The sequence below is a fragment of the Colossoma macropomum genome, unplaced genomic scaffold (genome assembly GCF_904425465.1).
Source record: "Colossoma macropomum unplaced genomic scaffold, Colossoma_macropomum, whole genome shotgun sequence".
Lineage (NCBI taxonomy): Eukaryota > Metazoa > Chordata > Actinopteri > Characiformes > Serrasalmidae > Colossoma > Colossoma macropomum.
This window is the reverse complement of record NW_023494803.1, coordinates 22,358,946-22,382,700: the sequence shown is the minus strand read 5'-3', so window position 1 is coordinate 22,382,700 and position 23,755 is coordinate 22,358,946. Positions and strand designations below refer to the sequence as shown.

Here is a 23,755-nt window from a genome sequence, read left to right as displayed (position 1 = left end):
CGATTTTCTGACATCATAGGGAAAAAAGACATTATTTCACTCTTCCGAAATTCTAGACGACTGGTATTAAGATTACGCATGACCTTTTTGTTCCTCCGTCTGTCCAATCAAAAAGTCCAGCCCATGTTGTGGGTGACTGAGCTTAACGTAACACAAACCTTTCTACTGCAATATTTAGGGGCGCTACTTCGAGCAGACAGTCTCTGAGAAAACGGTTACAGCATGTAAGCTAATGAAAGACGTGGAGTTTGTATTAGACTCCACAATGACAGTGCACACAATGTAAGTTAGCTCTAAAATAGCGTCTTAGTTATAAAATGTGATACCTTTGACGTCGGTTGCTGCATATGGGAAAATATAAATAAATAATAATTAAAAGTGAAGAAAATAACATTTATACATATAGCATTGATTTACATACCCTATAAATGTGTATATTTAAGGCAAAGTCTACAATAATTAATTATTTATGCCATTAACTGGAAGCTGTCCGGTCAAATACATAATTAGCTCCGCTGAAATCTCCTGTTAGCTCTTTAGTGTCAAAGGCTACACTACGTGATTGTGGACAACGCTGGTGATTCAAGTTTAATGAGCAAGACTGAGCTATATTTTAATACTGAAAACTCTTTACAAACTAACTCAGTGAAGAAGTAGCTAACTGCTAACTTACTTAGCTAGACGGTAACCTATATTTCTAATCGCGTTTTTCTACTCGGTTTCCATGGAGATGTATAAAGGAGCGTTAGAGCGCTGTTAGCTTATCGGCTAATCACATGTAGCTAATGTTCACTCCAGCCAACTCCTCACAGCACCTAACACCTCACACGATGCTCCTCTTTCACGGGATAATGTTTACCCTGTGAACTCACTCACGCACTCTTTGGTAGCTCGTATTATTTACCGCCCAGAATGTCAGAAAGCTCTGGCCGGGAGTTTCCTCCGCAGCCTCCGGCTACCAAAACCATCGTTGTGTACAGGAACGGGGACGCTTTCTATCCTGGCAAAAGGTTTGTGATCAACCAGCGCCACACTGCGACTTTTGAGAGTTTCCTGAGCTCGGTTACACGGGGTATTGAGGCTCCCTTTGGAGCTGTGAGGAACATTTACACTCCTGAAGAAGGCCACCGAGTCCTGGCACTGGAGCAGTTCTTACACGGGGAGAGATACGTTGCAGCTGGAGCTGAACGGCTGAAAAAACTGGAGTAAGTTCATTCACCTCACACTAACAGGATAACAGTTACATTAATAGTGTGTTTTATACTGGAACTCTAAGTAACACTGCTAATAACTTATTATAAATTAATATATTGAGGCTATGAGTTATGAGAAACCTAACTTGTGGCCTCAATATATTAAATTTGTGGCCTCAATATAGTAATTTGTGGCCACACCTTATTAAATAATAAGCACTACCCCTTAGGGGTTCCGTAGTACAGCCTAAATTAAATCTAAAGGCCATAGTTTAAAATACCTGAATACTTTTTAGACTAAAATATATCTTACCTCATGAAGAGACACTGAGGAAGAAACAACTTGCAATGCATCATCTTGGAAAATCACAGTGGACCTTACAGTAAAGCTAAACTGTGTTTTTTTTTTTATAGCTACTATCGTATAACAGCAAAGAGACCACAGAGAAAGGAAAAGAAACAGGTAACATGTTATGAGGAGAGAAGGGATCCATAAAATTACTGTGCTGAACTGAGTGAAAACTAAAATATTACAGAAAAAATGAGATGATAGTGTTATTGGTGCCATTCAGTTCTATATTTGCACAGACAGTCCTGTTACATTCAGTGGACAGTATATGATTTTAGAACCACAAAGCTATTGCTTTTCTAGCTCATTCACCGAAGCCTAGCTACATCATGTTTTGTGTGTCAGCATTGTAGACCTAATTGAGAGACAAATTTCCGAGGCAGAGAGCCATAACAGTGTTTCAATGTGATTTGGGCTGCTGTGCCACCATTACACGAAGATTCATGCCATGCATTTTTCATAAATGACTCACTTTCTCAGATCAATACACTCCTCTAAATGAATTACAGTTCAGCGTGTGACCACTGCATTGCCTGACTGACTTCATGCCTCTCTCGTTCGTTTAAGAGTAATACTGAAGATAGATGAGACAAACAAGTCTATTGACAACACTGTGTAGCCTCAAGTCGAATGATTGTCCTCTGTCTGTAACAGCACATGCCATGAAATGTGACCTGCAGTAGTGTTTATTATCTGTTGTTGAACATGTTTTATGTGATGCTGTAGTTTTCTTGGATCCCTTAAGTGAGCTTAAGCAGTCTCAGTTTAACTAAACTTGGTGATTATGATCGATTCTCCTCTGAGTCACCTTTTAAGTCCTTACGCCTGCTTAATGCATGAATACCAAACAACATAGCCTGCACAGCTCTGCTATTATAGCTTCAGAGTGTCGGAAGTATGTCAGATCTCCAAATGAATGACAGAGCAGTACGTTCCACGGATGCTCAGCGGGGAACTGTTCATTTTGTCTCCATCACAGATTCGACCTGTGGTTCACAGCAAAATAATTGTCCCAGCACGCTGGAGGAAAAACATTAATGAGCCATGCACCATCAAGTGAGTTTTAATTTCAGTGTCTCCCTGTTGGAATTTCTTGCTGGCAAACCCTCAGGCAGGAGTGAAGTCTTACTTCTAATGGCACATGAATAACATCACATCAGAGCACTGTTTCCTGGTTGACTTTTTCCATCATTCATCTAATGTATTTGCATGGTTCTCCTTATCAAAAAGTGTTGCCACTTTTCAGTCAGTATGAAGTTAAACAGATTTCCGAAGTGAGTTCCTGAGTTCCGAATGTGATTGTTTTTTGTAGTGTTTTTACCAATGGAGATGTCTTGGTTCCTCCAGCTCGGATACTGCTACCAAAATATACACTCACCAGCTGGGAGAGGGTACTGGCCATGGTAACGGAGAAAGTTAATCTTCGCACGGGTGCTGTGCACAGGTAGGAAATATGCACTTTCTTTTCACTTGAGAATTTAGAAGTCGACTACAAATGTTTTTGCTGATTTCACTGCACTGTGCATCTCTGGCAGGTTGTGCATGTTAGATGGGACTCCGTTACTTGGTGCAGCTGAACTTGAGAACAACCACTATTACGTAGCTGTAGGAGCAGAGAAGTTCCGACCGTTGTCTTATTTTCAGTGGGTTCCAAACAAAGGAGTAATCCTAGACCTCAACGATGCGTAAGAACATTTCAAAATGATGTGACTGAGACACATCTATTTATAAATTGTTGATTTCATAAGAAAACCTTAACTTTTTTGGGAGGTTTTATTTTTGAACTACTTTTTCACGTCACAGATTTTCTTTATATTGTATGAACATTTAATGATGAATAGAAATTTTGAAAAGCAGACCTTTCACGTTCTTTTTAAGTTAAATTAAGTTGCAGTAACAGATGTTATCTTTAAAATTATAATTTCAGAGATATGATGTTTTATTACAACAGTGACAAGACAGAGAAGTACTGATATGGACTTATTGACATTACGTAATTTCTTTTATACTTAACGTTAACACTTTTGTTTTTTTGTTTTTTTTAGTGTCATGAATGAAATTCTTCCACCCCTAAAGAGTGGCAAGCCTCCGAGACACAAGGTAAGTCTCACAACAGTATCTTGCAACACAATGGATTGCTGTAACTTAAAATCTCTATAGCGCACCTCTGGTTAGTTTTACAAACAATAAGAGAATTCAAGATATTTTTTCCCACAATGTTGTGCTCATTAAATGATGCCTCAAACATCAGGGATGAAGTAGATGGTAGTTGCAATGTCCTGACCCAGTTTTTTTGCCCCCCAATCCCAAGATTGATATTCTGCCAATATCAGATCCTGAGATCTTTCTTTTTTCATAGAAATTACAGCCACACAATGCACACTTCAGGTATGTTAAAGTTAGTAAACCAGTCCGTTACCCAAACTTTTGGAGACCAACTGGTGACATCATTTCTTAATAAAAATAAAGGACATGAGCATAATTTACTAAGGTGTGGAATTGTAATATATGGTCATAACTTAGTAAGGCGTGGAAGCAAGACATTTAAGTCCATGACTTAATTATCTTGTTCCTACACCTTATTAAGTCATGCCTACAACTTACTAAGGCGTGGGAACGAGATCATTAAGTCGTAGCTACGACTTATTAGAGAGTGAGAATGAAGTCGTTCTCATGCCTTACTAAATCTTGGCAAACCAGTAATTTAGGTAAGAAATTGTAGGCTGTTGATTACTTCAAAATGATACAGAAAACGTTACAGTAAATTAGCAATGAGATAAAATAACCTTAACAAAAGGATAACAGCTTGATCAGGGTTAATAGTCACTGACCTTTAATGCATCTTAATCGGCTTCAACACCAACATTTCAGATGGGATAAGGAAATGCCTTATTAGAATCAGTGATCATACTTAGAAAGGTGTGACCATTCTGAGTTTCAACTTGAAAAAGAAAGCTGGTGTTTACAAGATTCTTGTTCTCTGCTGTTTGTGTGTGGACCACCAGTTTGTTGAGAGACACATTACTCTCCCAGAATCTCAATAACATCTCCAGTCAGCCCAGTCTCTGGCAGTTGGAGTGGTGGACAGGGAGATTCTTTTCATCAATCACTGTCTGTAGGAGGCATTGAGTTCCTCTCAGCTCCATCTCTATCAGGCAATCCCAATGCGCCGTACCCGCTCCATTTGATCAAGTGCAACCAGTCTTCCGGGCTTACCACCATCAACAAGGGAGCACGCTGAAACTCACCCTCACTCCCACACAATGAGGATAAATTGTTTTGAGATGGAGTTGTGGGTGGAAGTACGCGCTTGATGCTTCAGGACGGTCCACACTTGGATAAGACCTCACAAATAAGACTTGGAGAAATAATGCACCTTCAGCAGTTTGGGGTTGGGACCGCTCCGAAAAGAAGTGGGTGACATCTGTTTATCGTAAGCTAGAAAAATGACAGCCATGTGCGTGCCAATTGATGTGACGGGGGAGAAAGCTCTTGTGGCCGCTCCATAGGTGTTGTTCTCTAATTGACTTCTCATGCATCATCAACTTGATTGAGAGGAAGAAATAATTTGGAGAAAGTGGCAAATTATCTTTGGTAGAATGAAGATGGAGGAGCCATCAAAGTCTCATTAAACTGTCATTAAACGCAAAGGTTTAGCTGTATCATCTGTTTACATTTACCTGTAATCGGCATTTGTTCAGGAAACAAAAGACCTGCTCACAGTTTCGTGTACAGCACTTTTGTCGCTTAGAATGCCTGTGAACTTTTTCCTCTATTTTCTCGAATTGTCTTCAAGTTTCACTTGCGGCCTTAATACTGTTTTTCATTAGTTAAACTGAGAGGGTGAAAGCTCCGATGAGAATGAAGCTGTTTTGATCCACAGGCTATGCAGAAACATTGAACTGAAGAAAAACTGCACATTCTGTCTTGATGAACTGGCAGATGTGCTGATGTGAAACATTGTGAGTCAGAAGCCGACGCTTCTAATGTAATGAAAGTGCATCTGATTGCAATCTAGTGAACAGCATGGAGAAGCTTAAATTGCATAACTTGAACAGGACTTAACTTAAAACTTTAAGGCAAAGCAGAGCTGAACACAATATTTTTGTTATTATCCAGATTCAATCCAGTCTGTCTTAATACCTGAATGCTGAAGTCTGTTATTACATTGTCGACCACAAGGGGGAGACAGAGACAGCTGTAGCCTCTCTTGACCGCCACCACCAACTCGCCCCGTCTATGCATTTCTCTCTTTCTTCAGCCTCTTACATCATCCAATGATGTCATGTTTATGGAGAGATATTAGAAATGTTATCAACAGTTTGACAACAAACTGGAGCGTTACAGAAAGGATTTGTCTTCTCCTTTCAGAATCATGAATGCGATGCATTTATAGCACATATTGCTTTGGTCTTGTGGGCTGAATGAATGTCAGGGTTGGGTCATTTAGAGCTTTGAGAGTAAAAGCAGTGAGTAAATGCGAGTGCGGTGGTTGGATCCCATAGCGCTGCGGCTGAAGCTGGCACTGTGGAGGCAGATGAAAGCAGCAGCGTAGTGTGTGGTGTTTGTTTTCCCATTGGCGTGACAGATGTTGAACCAGAAGTCTGGGAAAGTTGAACTGGAGGGGAAAGTGCTTCGGTTTGTCACTTCAGCAGTGGTGGAAACGATTGCGCTGCCTAGACGGGAGATTCCCTCCTGCCACATGTGCATGAGATTAGCTCTCAAAGGCGGGTATCAGTTCATGCAGCCAAACCCAATCCGTAGAACTGCAGAAGAATCTGTCCCCTTCTAATGCCCAAAGCCCTGCCCCTCTCGGACCAGCTGCCATCCCAAGTGCAGCTTCCTGTTTGGGGAAGAGTGCCGCTCCCATGGGTGGGTTGGTGGTGACGCCCATCCAGCTGCTGCCTGTCAGGCCTGTCCTGCCCCGGCAGAGGGAGTGGCTCAGTCATACAGCAGGGGGTTCCTGCATGCCAGGCTCATGAGCTGCTGTCATGTCACTCAGGTTGGAGTTGCCTTTTCTCTGCCTTCCCCCAACCAAATTCTAATAACTCACCTAACTGGGAGTGAGATTTCTCTTCTGATTTCTTTAAAGCCAAGTCGGGCAGTGGTTTTTTTTTGTTGATTTTTAATAGCCAAAATTTATTTTCAGGCAAACAAGACAGTAACACTGTTTATTTTTTCTTTACCCAAAACTCATACATTGTAACATAATTGAACACATTTGTATAAAATGGATGAAACATGGACATGCTTTAAATACTTAATTTCACATGAAGTATTCAGAGAGCATATAAGAATATATTGGGTTCTATCACATTTCTATTGCTTTTTAATAGCCAATGTAACAACATTTTTTATGTCATAAATTCACAACGCAGATTGGCCAAAATAAATTGTCCAATTTTTGCTTGCATGTTGGGAGCAAATATCAGCTAATTCTGGTCCTGCTCGATTCTGATGATCCATGCTTAAAGCTGCACAATGTAGGATTTTGGGATTTAGAGACCTCTCTGGTGGAAATGTGTAACTGCACACAATGTGTGGAAGACCATTTTGTAACGATGGTGGTGCTTCATACCCCCTCGAGCAGATGAATCTGACAATTGTGAGCGCGCTGAAAGAGAACTCGCTCAAAACTTGGAGAAGGATGTGTCTTCTGTGGATGTAAGAGAATTATCCACTATTGTCATCATATCTTCATCAGTATAATGATGATTTTCCAGTTGCGCATTGAATCGGACCTTCCCTTTGACTCTGTCTGATGTTAATACATACAGACGTATGATGTGGTCTGAAAAACTTGTGTGAAATCGGATCCAACGCTTCTGACTTTTAAATTATTATTTCAGGTTTTACAGGGCAACCATCAGCAGTGCATGCACACATGCACCTGTGTTTTTTTGGTCTCAGAAGAGTCTTAAGCCTGAATCAGGGATTTCAGAGCCGCAGTAGCATCCCTGGCACTGGAAGAAGTGGGCTTAAAATTCAGATACGTAAATGCCTCATTTCTCTGTAATTTGTAGCACAGTTTGTTAGATGTGTGACAAAAATGATTTGACAGTTTTACACTGATGGCAGTTTACAGATGAATCTGTGTCAGAGTGCCAGATTGCCAACGACGTGATCTTTGTATAAATGGTTGATGAAACATGCATGAATGTAAGGGTTAAAGGCTGGGGGTGCATGATTGGGATCGGCCATGATTGGGATCGATGTTTTTTCCAAACGTAATTGGCAGTTGCCAACATTTTGTTTTAATTTGACACATCTGTGTGGTAATTTCATGATGTAATTAACGTGAGGCTAGTAGTGCACTCGTGCTATATTTGAATGCTGCTGCACCTTTACCAAAATGTGGTAGTGTAATTATATATGACTTACTGTGCTATACAGCCTGTTTTCTCCTACTTTAGATATAACACTTCATTTAATGCATGTTAGTTAAATAGTGATTTTACAAAATTAAAATGCAAGTTTGGCCTGTTAAAGAGCAAATGATGTTATTTATATTGCAACATTGGTTAATACAAAGTACTAGAGATGTGCTAGTGTGTTCCTTGTGAATGAAAATCAGCCGAATAAATTATTCTCTGGCCAATTTATTGAGAACAAATTGTAGAACTTCAGAGTATTTACCTGGAATACCTACATAGAGAAATAAATTTATTTATGTAAGGTTACATATCCAGTAAAATCAAAGATGTTTGGATAGAGACAAAGTAGCCCAGCATTACCTAAACCATCTGACAGTAAACACATCATCAAATATTTGTTTGAAATATCTGTCAAATCTGACCATCTCTCCAATGCTTATCATTTTTCTGTAAGATATTTTCTGCCAATAATGATGTGATTCCAATATTATCGTGCATCTCTTCGTGTTTTAAAGAGTCGCATCGTGTATGTATATTGTCTTACCTTTTCTCACTCTGTTGTCTCACCAAGTGAATCAGTCTGTCAGTCTGACCGCTCAAGCTGGACAGTTCTGAAAGAGTCAAACACAGCCTGCAGGGCTCAGACAATATGTAATCCGCAACCTGAAACACTGACTTCAGCTTTTCCGCATTGAAAGGCTCTTGTTTGCAGCGTGGTGGCATTTCAGAATGACGTGATTTTCATGCACTCTTGATTTCAGCTTATCGTTTTGCATTCTCACCACATTGTAATGGAGACTTTTCAACAGAGGAAAGATGCAGCCTTAAAAAAGTCATCATTTCTAGTTCTAGTTCCTTGTGTTTCCTTTATCATTCGCTTTGTTTAGAAGTGTTTAATGAACTTATTTTGAACTCTGATGGACTGCATGTTCTTTCCCAACTATGGCCTGGACTGGTTTTTTTATGTCTCTCTCGAGCACCAACGGCTGTTGGAATTCAAAAATTTGCCTTTGCATTAAAAAATAAGCAGGCGAGGGAACAAATATTGGGCTATTCCCCAGACCCTGTGTTAGTGGGCTTGCAAACTCCACGGCCTGGAGTGTGTTCTAGTGGAAGCTGGAGATCAGTGAAGTGCCCCTGAGCAGCCTGTCTGTGGAGTCAACTAACAGCAGCAGCCAAGCTGGAGAAAAAAATACATTAAGTCTTCTCTTGGCCTCACTTGGGGACACAGACGGCTCACCTTGCATACCTATGGTGGATATGCACTGCCAGCTGGAGGAAAATTGCCTTTTGTAGGAGCATTAATGCAGACATGCATCCTGCTGTCAAAGCATCACTCTCCCTATAACTCCTCTCCCTACTGCGCCCTCTCTCCCCCCATCTCTCTTTCTCCATTCCAGTCTCCTAGTCTTTTTCTTTTCATTAATAACCGTCTGCCGTCTGCCTAGGAATAAGTTATTCCCTCCAACTGCCTCTCCTTTTAAGCCTGTTTGGACTCTCATTGTTTGATCTGGTGTGATAAATAAGACGAATGCAGTTAGAAATTCATGGCTGCTCTGTTTCATTAATAAATGATTAGTTTGCTGAGCTCTCTGGTGATTGATAGCTTGTGCAGGGGGGATGTATTGGAACTAGACGAATTCAATACGGCGTCAGTCACCAGGGAGCCACGAAGCATATCAGCTTGTGAAATATTGAGGTCAATAGAAAATATAAAGGAAAAAAAAGAAAGGAAAGGGGAGGAACAAGTTGGAGTTCCAAAACAGTTTTTGTATGATTAGAGATGGATTTTAAACCAACGTCAGTGGCTTAGTAATCGACAACCTGAATCAAAGTTATAGGCTTTGCTTGATGGCTGCTCCTTCTTCACTGCTGTAGTTCGCCGATCGACCGGAAGGCAGTGCAGACTCCCACTTCTATGCCAAACCTCACAGAGCCAAACAGCAGAGGCGTGGCTTGAAAATCCCACACCTTTTTACAGCACAGGGTGAGTGTAACAGTTATGCATAACTTTCTTTTTTTGTTTTTCCCCTCCCCCCTTCGCTAGAGCTAATGTGTTTCCCCTCCCTCATCACTGCCAGATCAAGTGGAGATGGGAACCAAGGCTGTTGTTTTGGTGGAAAGCAGCTTTATTTTCAGTGTGTGCATGTGTGTGTGAGATATTTCACGCTCTTACATGTGTGAGGCGCAAAACAGATAACAAGGCAGCGTGTGGTAGGGATTACTTTGAATTTGCAGGCGGTTCTCTAAAGACTACCTATGTCAAGGGAGCTCGCTTCCATTCCTGGATAGAACACTGCCTTACGAGATGAATATTAAACCATGCAAAAACTTCAAATACTTTAGAGCGCTGTAAATCATAGATGAGTTCAATCAGGCCATTTTGCTGAAAATGTATGCAGTAAGCCTTGTTAGCTGCACCAGGGAAACAAAATGCTCCAATTTTCTCCTGATAGAGAATCAAAATGTTCATAAGTTATTCAGCACAAATAGCACAACAAAACGAGGGTGTTTTAGACATAACATTGACTCCCTTCCCCTGTTACATGCGCACATTGTTAAATTATTACTGCCAAAACATGACAATTAGGGTCGGCATTATCTGTTGCCTGGTACCTCTGGCCACAACTTTTCACATTTTGGCCACTAAAAATGCAGAGCTTGTGGCTCAAGTGGCCACTTGCCTTTTTGATTTATTTTTTCGCCTTTCAACAAAACACCAGGCTGGTTACGTTTGCAAACATTCACAAATATGCACCATTAATATCAAAACAACTACTTTCACCCTCCTGAGCAGAATCCAGAGCCTGTTTGGTCAGACATGGAATTGTGTCCAATTAAATTCTCTCACCTTACTGTCGTGATACCAAACGTGACAGCTTGTTTCTAGAACTACTAGCATTATATCATAGCGGGTTTACTGCCAGTACCGACAATATAAATATAAAAGATCTGGAAAATGATGAAGACTAGAAACAACAAAAAAAAGAAGTAATAAGAATCAGGAAGTTCGGAGTTGTATGTAAGAAAGAATTCATGTGGTTGGAGTGTGACTTTGAGAAAGATGTGATGTTCTGTCAAGAACTGTTTCTACAACATACAATATCATTCTTTATGAAGAGTAATTCAATTAGATAAAACATTATATTCAAAAGCATGGCTCCAAATTTTTGACTGTTGCTTTAGCACAATGATGTTTAGTGATCCTATAACAATCTTTGTGTATACTGTGGAAAACAGGGATCTCTTTACGTCATTCCTAGTTTGACTGATATAATAGAGTGAACGTGGGGGACTTGTAGCAAAAAGCAGCATCTGACAGGTTTTTGGTACTGAAACATGCTTGTTAATTGTAAATACATTGTATATATGATAAACATGTCTGTAATTCTGTCTAGAAATTGTTAGTTTGAGAGGACAAGTGATATAAATAAAGTTTCAGGAGCATTTTACCACTCTAAGTGCATCACCTCTCCTGGATCCTATGAGGTCATTCAGTGAGTAATTGCGGGCGCTGTGGAGCTGCCATCATTTCACACATAAGAGCCGAGCCAGCAGTCCTAGTGATGGAGTTGAATTTCCCTGGGCCGCGTCGAGGCCGCATTAGTGCCGGCCGGGATGTCTGCAGCCAGGCTTGTAAAAGGCGCTCTTGCCTGGTCTCCAGCTCCTGCTCTGGACACTTGATCATCCCATGTGGCAAAGCATTCTCATAATGCCATCGCTAATGGCAGAAACTGAAAGAAAAAAAAGCCAAGCATAGGCGTCCTCTTAACTACATCAGTTACTGCAGAGGGGTAATAAAACATGCCATATGCGTGAGTGCTGTTGACATCACCAATTGCAGGAGGAGTGCATATCCTTGCAGCCTATCATTAGCACAGATTGTCTTACCTTTGAATGTCAGAAGCAGTGACCAGCGTAGTTTGTGTCTCCATGAAAAAAGCCAGGCTATTAAATGTGCTGTGAATTGTTTCGCTTGGGTGAAGCTAATTTGATGTTTGGGACGATGCGGTAGACTTGCGGTTATTGACTTAATCTAATGCCGTCTATACCACTAGGCCTTTCATTTTGGATTGATTTTGTTTTTCATTGGTATAGATTGTCATCATGTTCCACATTTGAGTTCAGCTATTGATAGCTTTAGAAACTATGTAAGCTGATTCAAAGTAAGAGCCGTTAATTCCATCACTGAAGCTGTGTTATCCATGCTGTAAACCTGTCTGCCAATAACAAAGGAAATCTTTTAAAAGATTTTGGCAAGTCAGCCCTTCATCATTTACCTTTGTTCAGATGAATTCATCAATACTGTTTCTGTGTCTCCTTACTGAGACTGAATGTTGAAGTATTATTTAAATGAATTATCTGCTGTTTGATAATTGAACCACCATTTTTGTTGTGACTTTGATCATTCATGAAATTATTCTGACACTTAGCTTACTTTCCTGTTTTCTGTTCTGCTACACTATACTGATGCCTTGGATGCTGAATTTTGAATTAACTTCCAAGAGCACCATCAGGGAAATCAAACTTTTCAATAGCCACTCCCTTCATTTAAGCTCTAAACAAATAAGGGATTTGACAGGGGCATTGATCACATTCACTGCTGCAGGAAAAAAGAAGGAGAGATAGTGTAGAATGGCAGGATCCTAAGACCCAAGTAACTGTGATTAATTACCCTCCTCAGAGGACAGCGTATTCCAAGCCAAAAACAAAAGGAAGGAAATGGTGGGCGTGTCTGAGGTGCGAGAGGATGGCAACACAAAGATGGATCTGCCCATAGATCAGGTGAGGGGACTGAAACACACACACACACTAAGGCTGCACAATAAATTGTTTGTTGATTTTTGTTACAGTATTGCAGTACTGGCCTTTGCAATACTGAACTCAGAGGAGGCTACAGTGTGCAAAGGTTTACTGTGTGCTGTGAGCATCTCAGACATTCTGATGTGATTCTGTGGGTATTTTGTTATTTTGGTGAATTGGTACAGTCATGTGATCCAACAAACGATCATTTTGGTGAAATAATGCAATTTTTTTAAATACGATGTAGGCATATCACAGTTACTATGTGTGGAAATCAGGGCTATCAAACCAGTATTTAATCGCAAATAATCTTTTTTTTTGATAAATCACAACCTACTTTCACTAATTTAGTAATATTTTCATCATGTGAATGCAGTGTTTACATGAACTTGAACTTGAACATGAAAATCATGTGATTTCTATATGGTTGATGCCAGTGATAGCAACAGTGGCTACATGTCCCAACCAATAGAGTATATACACTATAGAGTCAAAAGTATGTGGACACTTCTTTTTATTGAGTTCAGGTGTTTCAGCCACACTCATTGCTAACAGATGTGTGAAATCAAACACACAACTATGCCATCTCCATAGACCAACAATGGGTTGTACTGAGGAGCTCAGTGAAGAGAATGTGGCACTGTCCTAGGATGCTACTTTTGGCCATACAGTGTATCATATATATCATATATAGTCATTGGTTCCAACTCCTCTCACCCTTGTTCTCGTTCACACAGCTAGTGGATTCTTGTTACAATAGAGACTCTCGAGCAAAACTGCTGTCCACTTTGCTGTTGATTTTGTTAGTTTGCTGCTTGTTGATTTATTCTTAGTTTTCCCATGAGCACTTTCCTGCAGAATTACTGATCTTGTCAGTGTTGTGTTGAATTTGGAACTCACCTTCACATGCATGTGTGTCTTGCGGGCATATGGAGGGTACAGATGGATTTTTGAGATTTTCTGTTCAAAAGTAGCATCAGTGCTGTGTTTTGCCTGTAAATACTTCAGATTTGATGCACTTTGTTAATAAACAAATTCACCAGAGCAGTAGCTAGAAATAACTTTTGTTAAGCGAGCCATAAATGAAACTTGCCATTTTAAAGCTGTATTTCCTCACAGATCGAAGCCAAAGTGGTTGAAGAGGAACTGTATGTCTACAAATATCCCCGACCAACGAATCCAAATCAAAGCCCTCACAATGCCTTGCTCAGAGGTTCTGATGCAGACAGTACTCCAAGACTACCGTCCAACGTTTCTTATAAGGTCTTTGGCTGTTGTTATCTTATGGAGTTAATAACAGCATGTTATTTGTTTAAGCTATACTGTGTAGGATTAGGGCGTTTTTCAGGATGTGAGATCAGGCGGAAATTCTAAAATTTTCATTATTATCATGCAAATTGCCACTTCATTAAGACGGTAAGTTTAAGTTGATTATTTATTTCATTTTAATTGAGTAATGGAGTTTAATTGAAAAATCATGACAGCCATACTACTAAAGCCTACTGACTATGCATACCAAAGGCTTGTAAAATTGCACTGAATTTCACTCTTGATCTGTTGTCACTCACAGCTAAAAATACCAGGGCATGACTTTATAATGTTGGTAAGTGAAGTGTCTATTGCTTGTCTGACAGACTTCAGTAAATGGCTCTGCTTCAGGAGAGTCAGGGAGAGGCTCTCACCTCACCATGCCCAGAGGGCAGTCTGGGTTGGAACTGGAGCACAAGGTACGGAACTCATGCTGCTTGGAATTTATAGAGGCTGTTACGATTTCATTTGTGGCATATAGCCTGAAACTAATCACAGTCTTTCATGTCCCCTGCTCTGCTCTACACATGCGATTGCTGTGCTTATGAGAAGACATAGTCTGCTTTTCTTCCTACATCTAGCCTCAGAAAATTGTCCCATTTAGATACCGGGCCCATTCTGGTCTGGTAATCTCCGTCTTTTAGCGGTGTGAATCTCATAACGTTAATGAACATACACAACAGTGAATATTACAATGCCAAGCAATTTCACACTTCTTTTGAAATAGAGGGAGATATTGAGTCTTATTTAAACAATCAATAACGTACAGCATTGTGTTTAATGAAAACTATAATTTCAGACAAAGGCAATTACACCACTGGGTACTGTTTTGGTTGGTGATTTTTGCTGTAGTCCGCATTTTCATAATAAAGATATTCTTATCGAAATAATTATTGACTGGGGACCGCAGTTATTACCTTGTTAAAGGCCTCATCAATAGTCATATTCATTACTTATCACATTTAGTCACATGCAGAGATGGCTGAATCAGAGGTGCTATAGATCCAGTGAATGGCAAGCGTATAATAGCGGCAATTCTCTGTACTCCTCACACGGCTAATTGGCAGACTCATCATTGCTGCTCAAAACAATATTTGATTTAGTGGCAGACGAGGTGGCCCTTTGATGACTGCACTGTTCAGACTCATTCAATCCACTAAAGACATGTAAGTGCTAATCAAGTAGGGCGCGCACAAAGGAACTGTGCAATATTAACCATTAAGCATGTTCACTCTACACTCTGCAGTGCTCAATAAATATTCTCTTGTTGAAGGCATGTATTCCCCATGCACACATATTGGCTGAACAGTACTCTCCGCCTGTCTAACTATGTTTATAATTCAGCATCATAATACATGAGTATGGCCTGCGAGCGGATCTATGTTTCAGGGGTTTGACAGTAATATGTATATTGTGGCACTAGTGTTGGAGTCTGACTTATTGTTGGGCTGCATATGCTTATGGCTGTGCATGGTGAAATGACTTATAGTACCAAATAAAGTTATGTGGCTGATATATCTCTATATCAGTCATGTATGAACTTATCACGTAAATTCAACATCTAGAAAAACAGTTAAAACCTATACAAATACTAGCTCTTGTTATTCAATCTATCAGAACTGTTATATTTGTAAATGACAGGGATTTATCATCTTCTAAAAATGTTTTTTTCCATTGTACATTCGAAAACAGGACAAGGACCAGGAACCAACAAAGCTTACAGTTCTAGTTCAAGTTCTTTTTATACCTGCTTGACAGACTGCTATAACCATCCTACTAATCGCAGTTAACAATTAATTTGTCTTTTTGGTCACTTATGCTGTAATAATGTGTCTAATCTGGCTAATTAACTACCCTCTTAGCTAGTTAGCTCAACTAACTGGCTGACATGAAACAATATTCTGCATGCAAATATTCCTATAAATATGTTTGGTAACACCTCTGCCTTCTACTCTGTAGATTGGGGTTCAATCCGCTGCCTGGGCAAGCACCCTATATTATACCAACCAAGAGTCCTTGGGCAAGACTCCTAACACTGCCTTTGCCTACCTGTGTAAAATGATCAAATTGTAAGTCGTTCTGGATAAGAGTGTCTGCCAAATGCAATAAATGTACTTTTACTCAGATTCATGTAAATTTCAAGCAAAGCTTCAAACTGGCTCTGCTGAGCGTGAAAACATTAGTGAAACACTTGTTCTGCGAAGGCTGGCCTAAATGTTAATACCATTAGCTTCCTAACTAGCTTATGTCAACCTGGCAACCAGAAAAAGTAGTCAACACAACATTCTACTTTACATTCGAGTGCACTCATTGGTCATGCAATAGTGCTAGGTGACTTTATCTTCACTTGGAAGTAAGTAGCTGGAGTGAAGAATATTCCAGTTCATTGCTGGTTTCAGCTGCAAGTGTTACCAAACACAAAGGAGAGCACCCACAAGCATCATTTGGTATTGTCAGAATCAGTGTTGAACAGCTACCACAATACATAGAACTGGAACCTTTGGTGCTGGACTGATTGCAAACGGAAAAAGCACAGATCCAGTTTTTTGATGTAAAAGGATCCGGTATTTTTAAAACACGCTTAGATGAGAAACCTCTCTGTTAGATGGTCTAGTGAGTACAAGCCAGCCCTGTTGATCTTTGCTTAATATAATTCAATGTTATGCCATATTCAGGGATAAATAACCTTATGTCACAGTTGAAGCAGGTCTGAATGGTATTGCGTTTCACTGCTGTCTTATCAATGAGACGCCTATGCTCTTTATTGATGACCAATTTCAATTATATGATTGTGTTCTAGTCAGAACAGGCCATCTGCTTAAAAAATACCCAGCTTAAATTGCATTACCTGGGTTAATATCAAGGCACTAAAGCCACCTTCATGGAAATAATACATGCACAGCTATATTTCAGAAACCTCAACAGATATTTTGTCTTGTGGTAAAACTCATCAGTCCAGCAAATAAATTGTTGAACATGATGTGCATGAGTGAGAGAGAGAGAGGGAGGGAGAAAGACAGAAAAAGAGAGATGCATCACAATATCATTTACCACAAGACATTCCTGCTCATTCTTCTGTACATTTTCTCTGTAACAGTCGTTATTTTTTATTTTAAGGATACTAGCTGATTTATCAATCAGTCAGCTAAGCAGTTTTTCTTAATTAATATTGTTAGATATGCCAATGTGTCCAGGCACGTTTGATCAATCGTCTTCCTCCTCCACCAGAGTTTTGTGATAAAAAAATCAAATACATATTGATTGCCTTATTGATCCTCCTTTTCTCTGCCAATACAATATCTGCTCATTTATCTTCTGTTCTTTCTGGCTACAGTTGCCCAGCTTAGGCTAGCTGTTTCACACGCAAGGTCAACTATAATCAACCCCAGACTATGCCATGCGCTGTGGCTGCCGCATGCACCTCTCCGCCCCACAGTAGATAGGCCTTCTGCAGTCTACCATTCAATTACTGTTTATTAAGGAGAGGAAAGTCATTAATCAGGCTGAGATGCACAGGATTTCCTCATTGGGTCATCGAACCACTTAAGAAAACATAGCCCATCTATCTCTGGTTCATGTTCCTGAGACACTTTAGTGCTAGCACATACTCTAGGCCTGTATGTTTTTCCTCTTGATAAGCTTTTTACTCCTTTTCTTCTTGGCTCAGTTTGTGTTTTCCACATTTGTGAGTTAAATACTGTAAATGTATGTACAGTAACAAGAAGCTGACATCACATTATAGCAGAGGTGGTAAAATTTTGGGTTTTTTAATCTGTTTATGGACGAGTTTTTTGCAGCTCCTTTACGATGAAAGGAAAATAAAAAAAAACACACAAAAACCAAACTGTTCATATATCCAGTCATATTGCAGATGAAATTGTGGAAATCCCAGTGTATCTATTCATATTGTAGTTGAATGTGTAAAAGAATGCATGGTCTTCCACTTAAGAAGACACTCTGGTTAGACTACAATATATCATTTTAAGGTGGAACCTGACAGGTTCGCTGAATGAGGAACATGCTGCATCGAAATGTAATTAGATCAAAGAATGAGATTCTGATTTATGTTTGCAGGACACTAAAGGGGAGGAGATGTCCTCCAAGCTGCATGGAATACGGTCACGGATGTCAAAGTTTTTCAAGGGTAGGTTCACGAAAGCTGCGTAACATCACATCCTCTGTTCCTGGCGCGCAGCAGAACAGGATCCAGCTATAAAGGGACCACTAATACACTCTACGCACTACCAGTTTCCTTCACATGTCACCAGAACCTCATCCACTGGGTAAAATCTTGGAGAGCTTCCATTCATTATAGATACCATCTGGGTTCCTCCTCAATTTCAGATGTCTTTGGCCTGTATTAAATGCACCTGTGTATGTCCGGAGGATTTTTTTAAATCTCACTGCTTTCTCTCAGATGTTGCTATATCTACCACAAAAGTGCAGTTAACACCTAAGTGGTCTATACATGTAAGACCAAAACACAAAACCTATTTCTCTTCTTTATTCTGTCTTTCCTTTTTCGTACTTAATGATAGATCAGAAACCTTGACAAACAACAGATTTCCTAATTAAAGTACATTTCCTAGCCCGGCTCTTATTACAGGTAGACCTGTTCCCCTCCATGATGGTGCAAGCCATTGCAATGCTATGTGCCTTGCATCTTATATTAGCAATTTATTCCTAACAGATTACAAAGCACAGAGGTAGCAAAGGAGGTTGTTAGCTCTGCTTGTGGCTATTGTCTGTGCTGAATTCCACAGGGTAGCGTAAGTGAGGCAGTGCTGGCCTCCTGGGTGGACATTACCACTCTAATCTAAGGCCCATGATGTATGCCAAAACAATCCCAACCCCCACCGTGCTCCGTCCTGTCTGTTAGGCTCAGAGCGTGCTGCTACCTCTCTCTTGAGTTTTGTATTCCAACGCTGCTATTAGCCATATTTTCCTCATCCTCCTCCATATCTCGGCTCGATTGGTTGGACTTTAGGGCTGTCACGCACCCGGAAGGGATGAAGCATGCAATTTATGGACTTGTCTCCTGGCTACTGAGAACCCTGCTGTGGTGGCATATTTGACACGCATTATTGTGCATCCTGGATAGTGTATTCTCTTTCCATGACTCTTATCAACTTTAGGTTGGGTTTTATTAAAAAAAAAAGGGTAAGAAGCATATCACACATTTATAATAGTATATTGTCACTGTCTTAACTAAGCTAAATGGAAATTATAGAAGAAGGAGAAACATTCTTAATTCTTATGCTTAATGAATGCAACCTTATTTCAGGCTGTTTAGGACCATCTGTCTGACATCTGAAAATATTTTCATATAATGATATAACTATGGGGGCGGCACGGTTGCACAGTGGGTAGCGCTGTCGCCTCACAGCAAGAAGGGCCTGGGTTCGATTCCCAGCCGGGTGACCAGGGTCATTTCTGTTTGGAGTTTGCATGTTCTCCCCGTGTCTGCGTGGGTTTCCTCCGGGTACTCCGGTTTCCTCCCACAATCCAAAAACATGCAGTCAGGCCAATTGGACGTGCTAAATTGCCCCTAGGTGTGAATGTGTATGTCTGTCTGTCTGCCCTGCGATGGACTGGCGACCTGTCCAGGGTGTATCCTGCCTTCCGCCCAATGACAGCTGGGATAGGCTCCAGCACCCCACCGCGACCCAGAAGGATAAGCGGTTTAGATGATGGATGGATGGATGGATGGATATAACTATGTGGTTTGTTAGGTGTGTAGACAGTCATTTTGAGTGAGTATAGTATGTATCTTGTTCTGAGGACTTTAGAATACTCTATAGTAAAGCCATGTACATATATGCTTGCTTTTAATCTGTTTTGCTGTTGTCATGTCATAACATAGTTAGGTCTACAAGCTGTAATTGAAAAGGAAAGCTGTTGGAAAGAAGGGAACCTGTTTCATATGAAAATGTCTAGCTGCATACCAGGCTTGCCTTGGCAGACAGAAAGATCCCTGGAGTGATTTCTTCCATCTATGTTTCTTTTTTGGTTTTGATTGGGGCCAGAGCGCTCTGTCCTGTGCCACTGAAGGAACGTTTCTCCTTCAAGAGTTATTGGGAAATTTGAACAGCGGTCACATTGTATATTATGACTGAAAGCCTGACTTGTAAAACATTGTGTTTAATTTGAAATCTGAAGACAGAGCTTTCGGTCATGTGATAAGATCCTGAATTGTGACTGTGGATATCATGTCTTATGAAGTTTGATGGGGTAATGCCATGTTCAGTGATTTCCTTAGCAAAAGAGTGATGACTTGTTTTTCTTAACATGAGGGACAGGGGGACTGTGCCTGATTGTCAGGTGTTAGGACAGTTTACTTTTATGTCTAATATAAATCATGAAGCCTCTGGAACATTAATCTGTAAATGATGTGTTATTTGTTGTGAAAAAGTATTTATACTGCTGTATTGAAATCTGTTGCTGTAAAACTGAAATTTATATCTATAAGAACGCATAGATCAGTTATTTGCCTCTCATGCCTTTAACCGAAAGTTTTATTTGATTTTTTGTTAAACCTCTTTTAATCCATCAGTTAAATTTAAAAAATATTTTCCTGTTTTAAATATGTTTATTTCAGACAAAAGCTAACAGTAACATCCACCTTAAGAGCAAAAGAAGGAGGTAAGACTTCTGTTTTTTTTTTTCTTATTTTGACATCATGGTTGATGAAAACACTGCTGGAGTGTTTGCATCAAATGCAAAACCAGTACATTGTTGAGTTGTCATTGTTGATGTGCTTTCATTTACCATATCCAAGACTTCAAACTAGGCCTTTGTAATGCTTTGTTCACTTTAAGGTTAAATAGGCCAATAGCTATAGTAGAGTAAATCAACCTCACTGTTCCTGCTGGGGGTTTCCTAGCATGCAAGTTACCATCTAAGGAAAATTCTTAGCATTAAGCTTAAGCATTCCTAGTTATCTATGGTTAAATTCCAGAGCACCTCCACTATAATGATGGAAAAAAAACATTTTTTTAACATATATAAAGCATGTGGCCATGGCTTTGGAAGTCACTCACTCACACATGTTTAGCCGTTTGAAGGTTCTCCAAAAGGGAAGCTAATGGCATGCCAGTCACTTTTGTGTATGTCATTTAAAGAGAAGAAAAAAGAGAAGCCACACAAGAAGCAGCTCACAAATGCAGGTGTTAGCAGTCACAACTTTAAAAATGAGAAGTGAAACAGTTTTACTACCAAAAGATGTGGTGTTACTCAGTATTATATTGTGTGGCTTTAAATATTTTCATTGAATCAGTTAATGCTAACAAAACATATAAACTGAAGATAGCAGGAGTGTCTGATGTGATTTAGTTCCCTTTAAAATGAATAAAACAGCTATGATTTAGTATATAGCACTGGATTACATGGGGGGGAAAATGAACAAATGTAAAAACATTTTAAAAGTTTGTAGAAATATATTCCTCATTTTTAAAGCCAGGCTGTAAACAAGCATATTCATGACAAATATGAGGCGTGAAAACATGAAAAACACGTTCTTTGCTAATTTTTCAGAGAAGCCAAGGCAAGACCAAATGGTTTTGCCAGCACACATCACACAAACACTGTGAAATCCTGGAGGAGCTGATTAAAGGCCTTCAGAACTTCTCCCTGAGCCGTAGCTTCTGACATGGAGAAAATAATGTTCCAGAGACCTTGCATAGAGGATCTGCCCTAGCAGATTGAGGAGACAGGGCTGTCTCTGTGTGATCTCTGCTGCTGTTCTGATGATGGGCCTTGTGAAGTTACCACTGCCCAGTTACACATTAGCTTTGATTGCCAGTTTGCTCTGTTCGAAGCCAGCTTTGAACTGCATCTCAAGATGAAAGCCAAACTTGTCCAGTGTGTCCACTGTAGCAGCAGTTCCCTATTTGCTTCAGGCTCCATCAAGAGCTTCGAGACTCTTTCCATGCTGGGATGAACATAATGTATAATTTATCACACAATGCATTGCAGATAGTCTTTCTCTGCCACACTCTAATTCTGGTGCCATTTCTGTCTCTGCTGTTTACAGATTCTAAGATAGACATTTCTGTTTTTATTTTACAAGGTAAGCCTTTGTTGCTTTTCATGCACTTTGATATTTAGCTCCTGGAGCTGCGAATGAGTGCCAGATTACATGTTTTCTTTTATTCCACAGGAATTACGTGGGACAACTCGGAGAGCCACTGTACATGTAGGAGACATATAACCTTCTCAGTCACCCACACTGTCTTGGAAGAAATGAAACAGTGTTATATAGCAAATAAATTTGTCTTTATATTGACAGCCCCACTGTGGATAGAAGTTCTTATATCAGGAATGTATTGCATAATTATGAATTGCTATGAATATTGCATGGGCCCTAACGCTCGCTGCATAGTAAGTTGCCTAATTGCAGGAATTAATTATTAAGAAGCAAAGGTCTTGAGTGGGCCTCACTGTGGCACTTTTGATAAATTATTTTATGTATTTCTTTTTTAATCTGACGAACTTTTAGAGGTGGGGAGGTTCTGACATTCTGCTAAATCAGCAAGCTCCATGTGGAGGATGATAACTGCTCTACAGAGAGGCTTGGTGTCCCTCGAGTGGGATTACTCTACTGATTAAAGCCAATAGAATCATCTAACAACGTTGCTATGCTGGAGAGGATCAACAAATTAAGCATGCTGCTCCCATAGACTAGTTCCTATGTAGAATGAGGGGTTGTCATTGACCTGCAGGTCATGGTTTAATATCTTTGTTTAACATCTTCACATTAATAGGGAATACAAAACAATGCTTGTGTCCCCATACTCCCATCTAAGTAATTGTGCCGCTACTCTACTATGTAAATAAAGAGCTTTTAGAAGGACACCTCTTGGCCTTCTAAAGATCGTCCTTATTAAAATCCTGTTGATAAAGTGTACACAAGCATGCTAATTGAAGGTCCCTCCGCTTACAATGCATTTAATCTGAATAGCACACTTAAGTAATTGTCTAGGTGTTCTCCAGACACAAAAATAGAAATGATAAACAAAAGAATTTGATTGAATGCTGCACATCTACACTATATGTCTGAAAATATCCAGACACCCCTTCAAGTTAGTGAATTCAGCTACTTCAAGGTGTACACATACCTCGTAAAATCTCCATAGAAAAGTACTGCAATCAAAATGAGCCGCTCTAGCGCAGCCACACATGCCCATTGGCAAGAGTCAGCATTAGTCTATGGAGCAGTAGAACTGTGTTCTCTGGAGTAATGAAAAGGCATCCAATACCTTTGGGATTAGTTGGAGTGGCATTTGTGATCCAGAACTAGTCATCCAACATCAATACCCACCCTCACTAAAGTTCTCATAAAACATCAGAAAAAGCTCTCCAAAAATCAGAATAAAAGGTTATGTTCTGTGTTTCAGTTGTTGTTCTTTGAAGAAGAAGTGATGGTGCTGCAAAATAACTGACTTTACTGTCCCAGTACTTAAAAAGAACATTGCTACCTGACTCCTGGGACAGCAACGTAAAACAACACCGCATATAAAATCAGCAGTAGTGTTTTATTGTATACCATCTTGTGGCATGGGCCTGTTCCCTGGGCCCTGATGACGGCTGCGGGAGCCGGCAGGAAGGCGGCGCTTTACGAAGGTATCGGGGAGAGGATGAAATTTGCGAGGAAGTGGGGTGCGGCGAGCGAGTCTGGAGCCCTGCCTCCTGGCCACCACCTCCAGTCCTGCCTTACTGCTGGCTCTCGT

The 23,755-nt window shown here is 40.1% G+C and overlaps 1 protein-coding gene across 1 annotated transcript; it reads left to right on the top strand.

Moving 5' to 3' along the window:
• The first annotated feature begins 912 nt into the window (after positions 1–912).
• LOC118823186 (doublecortin domain-containing protein 2C) lies at positions 913–18,847 on the top strand. The gene is made up of 11 exons (XM_036592622.1): positions 913–1,205; positions 1,608–1,656; positions 2,522–2,598; positions 2,855–2,986; positions 3,078–3,227; positions 3,588–3,642; positions 9,795–9,903; positions 12,601–12,701; positions 13,839–13,982; positions 14,354–14,446; positions 18,791–18,847. Exons 1-11 carry the CDS (start codon positions 913–915, stop codon positions 18,845–18,847), a joined length of 1,260 nt encoding a protein of 419 aa, XP_036448515.1.
• The last annotated feature ends 4,908 nt before the right edge of the window (positions 18,848–23,755 follow it).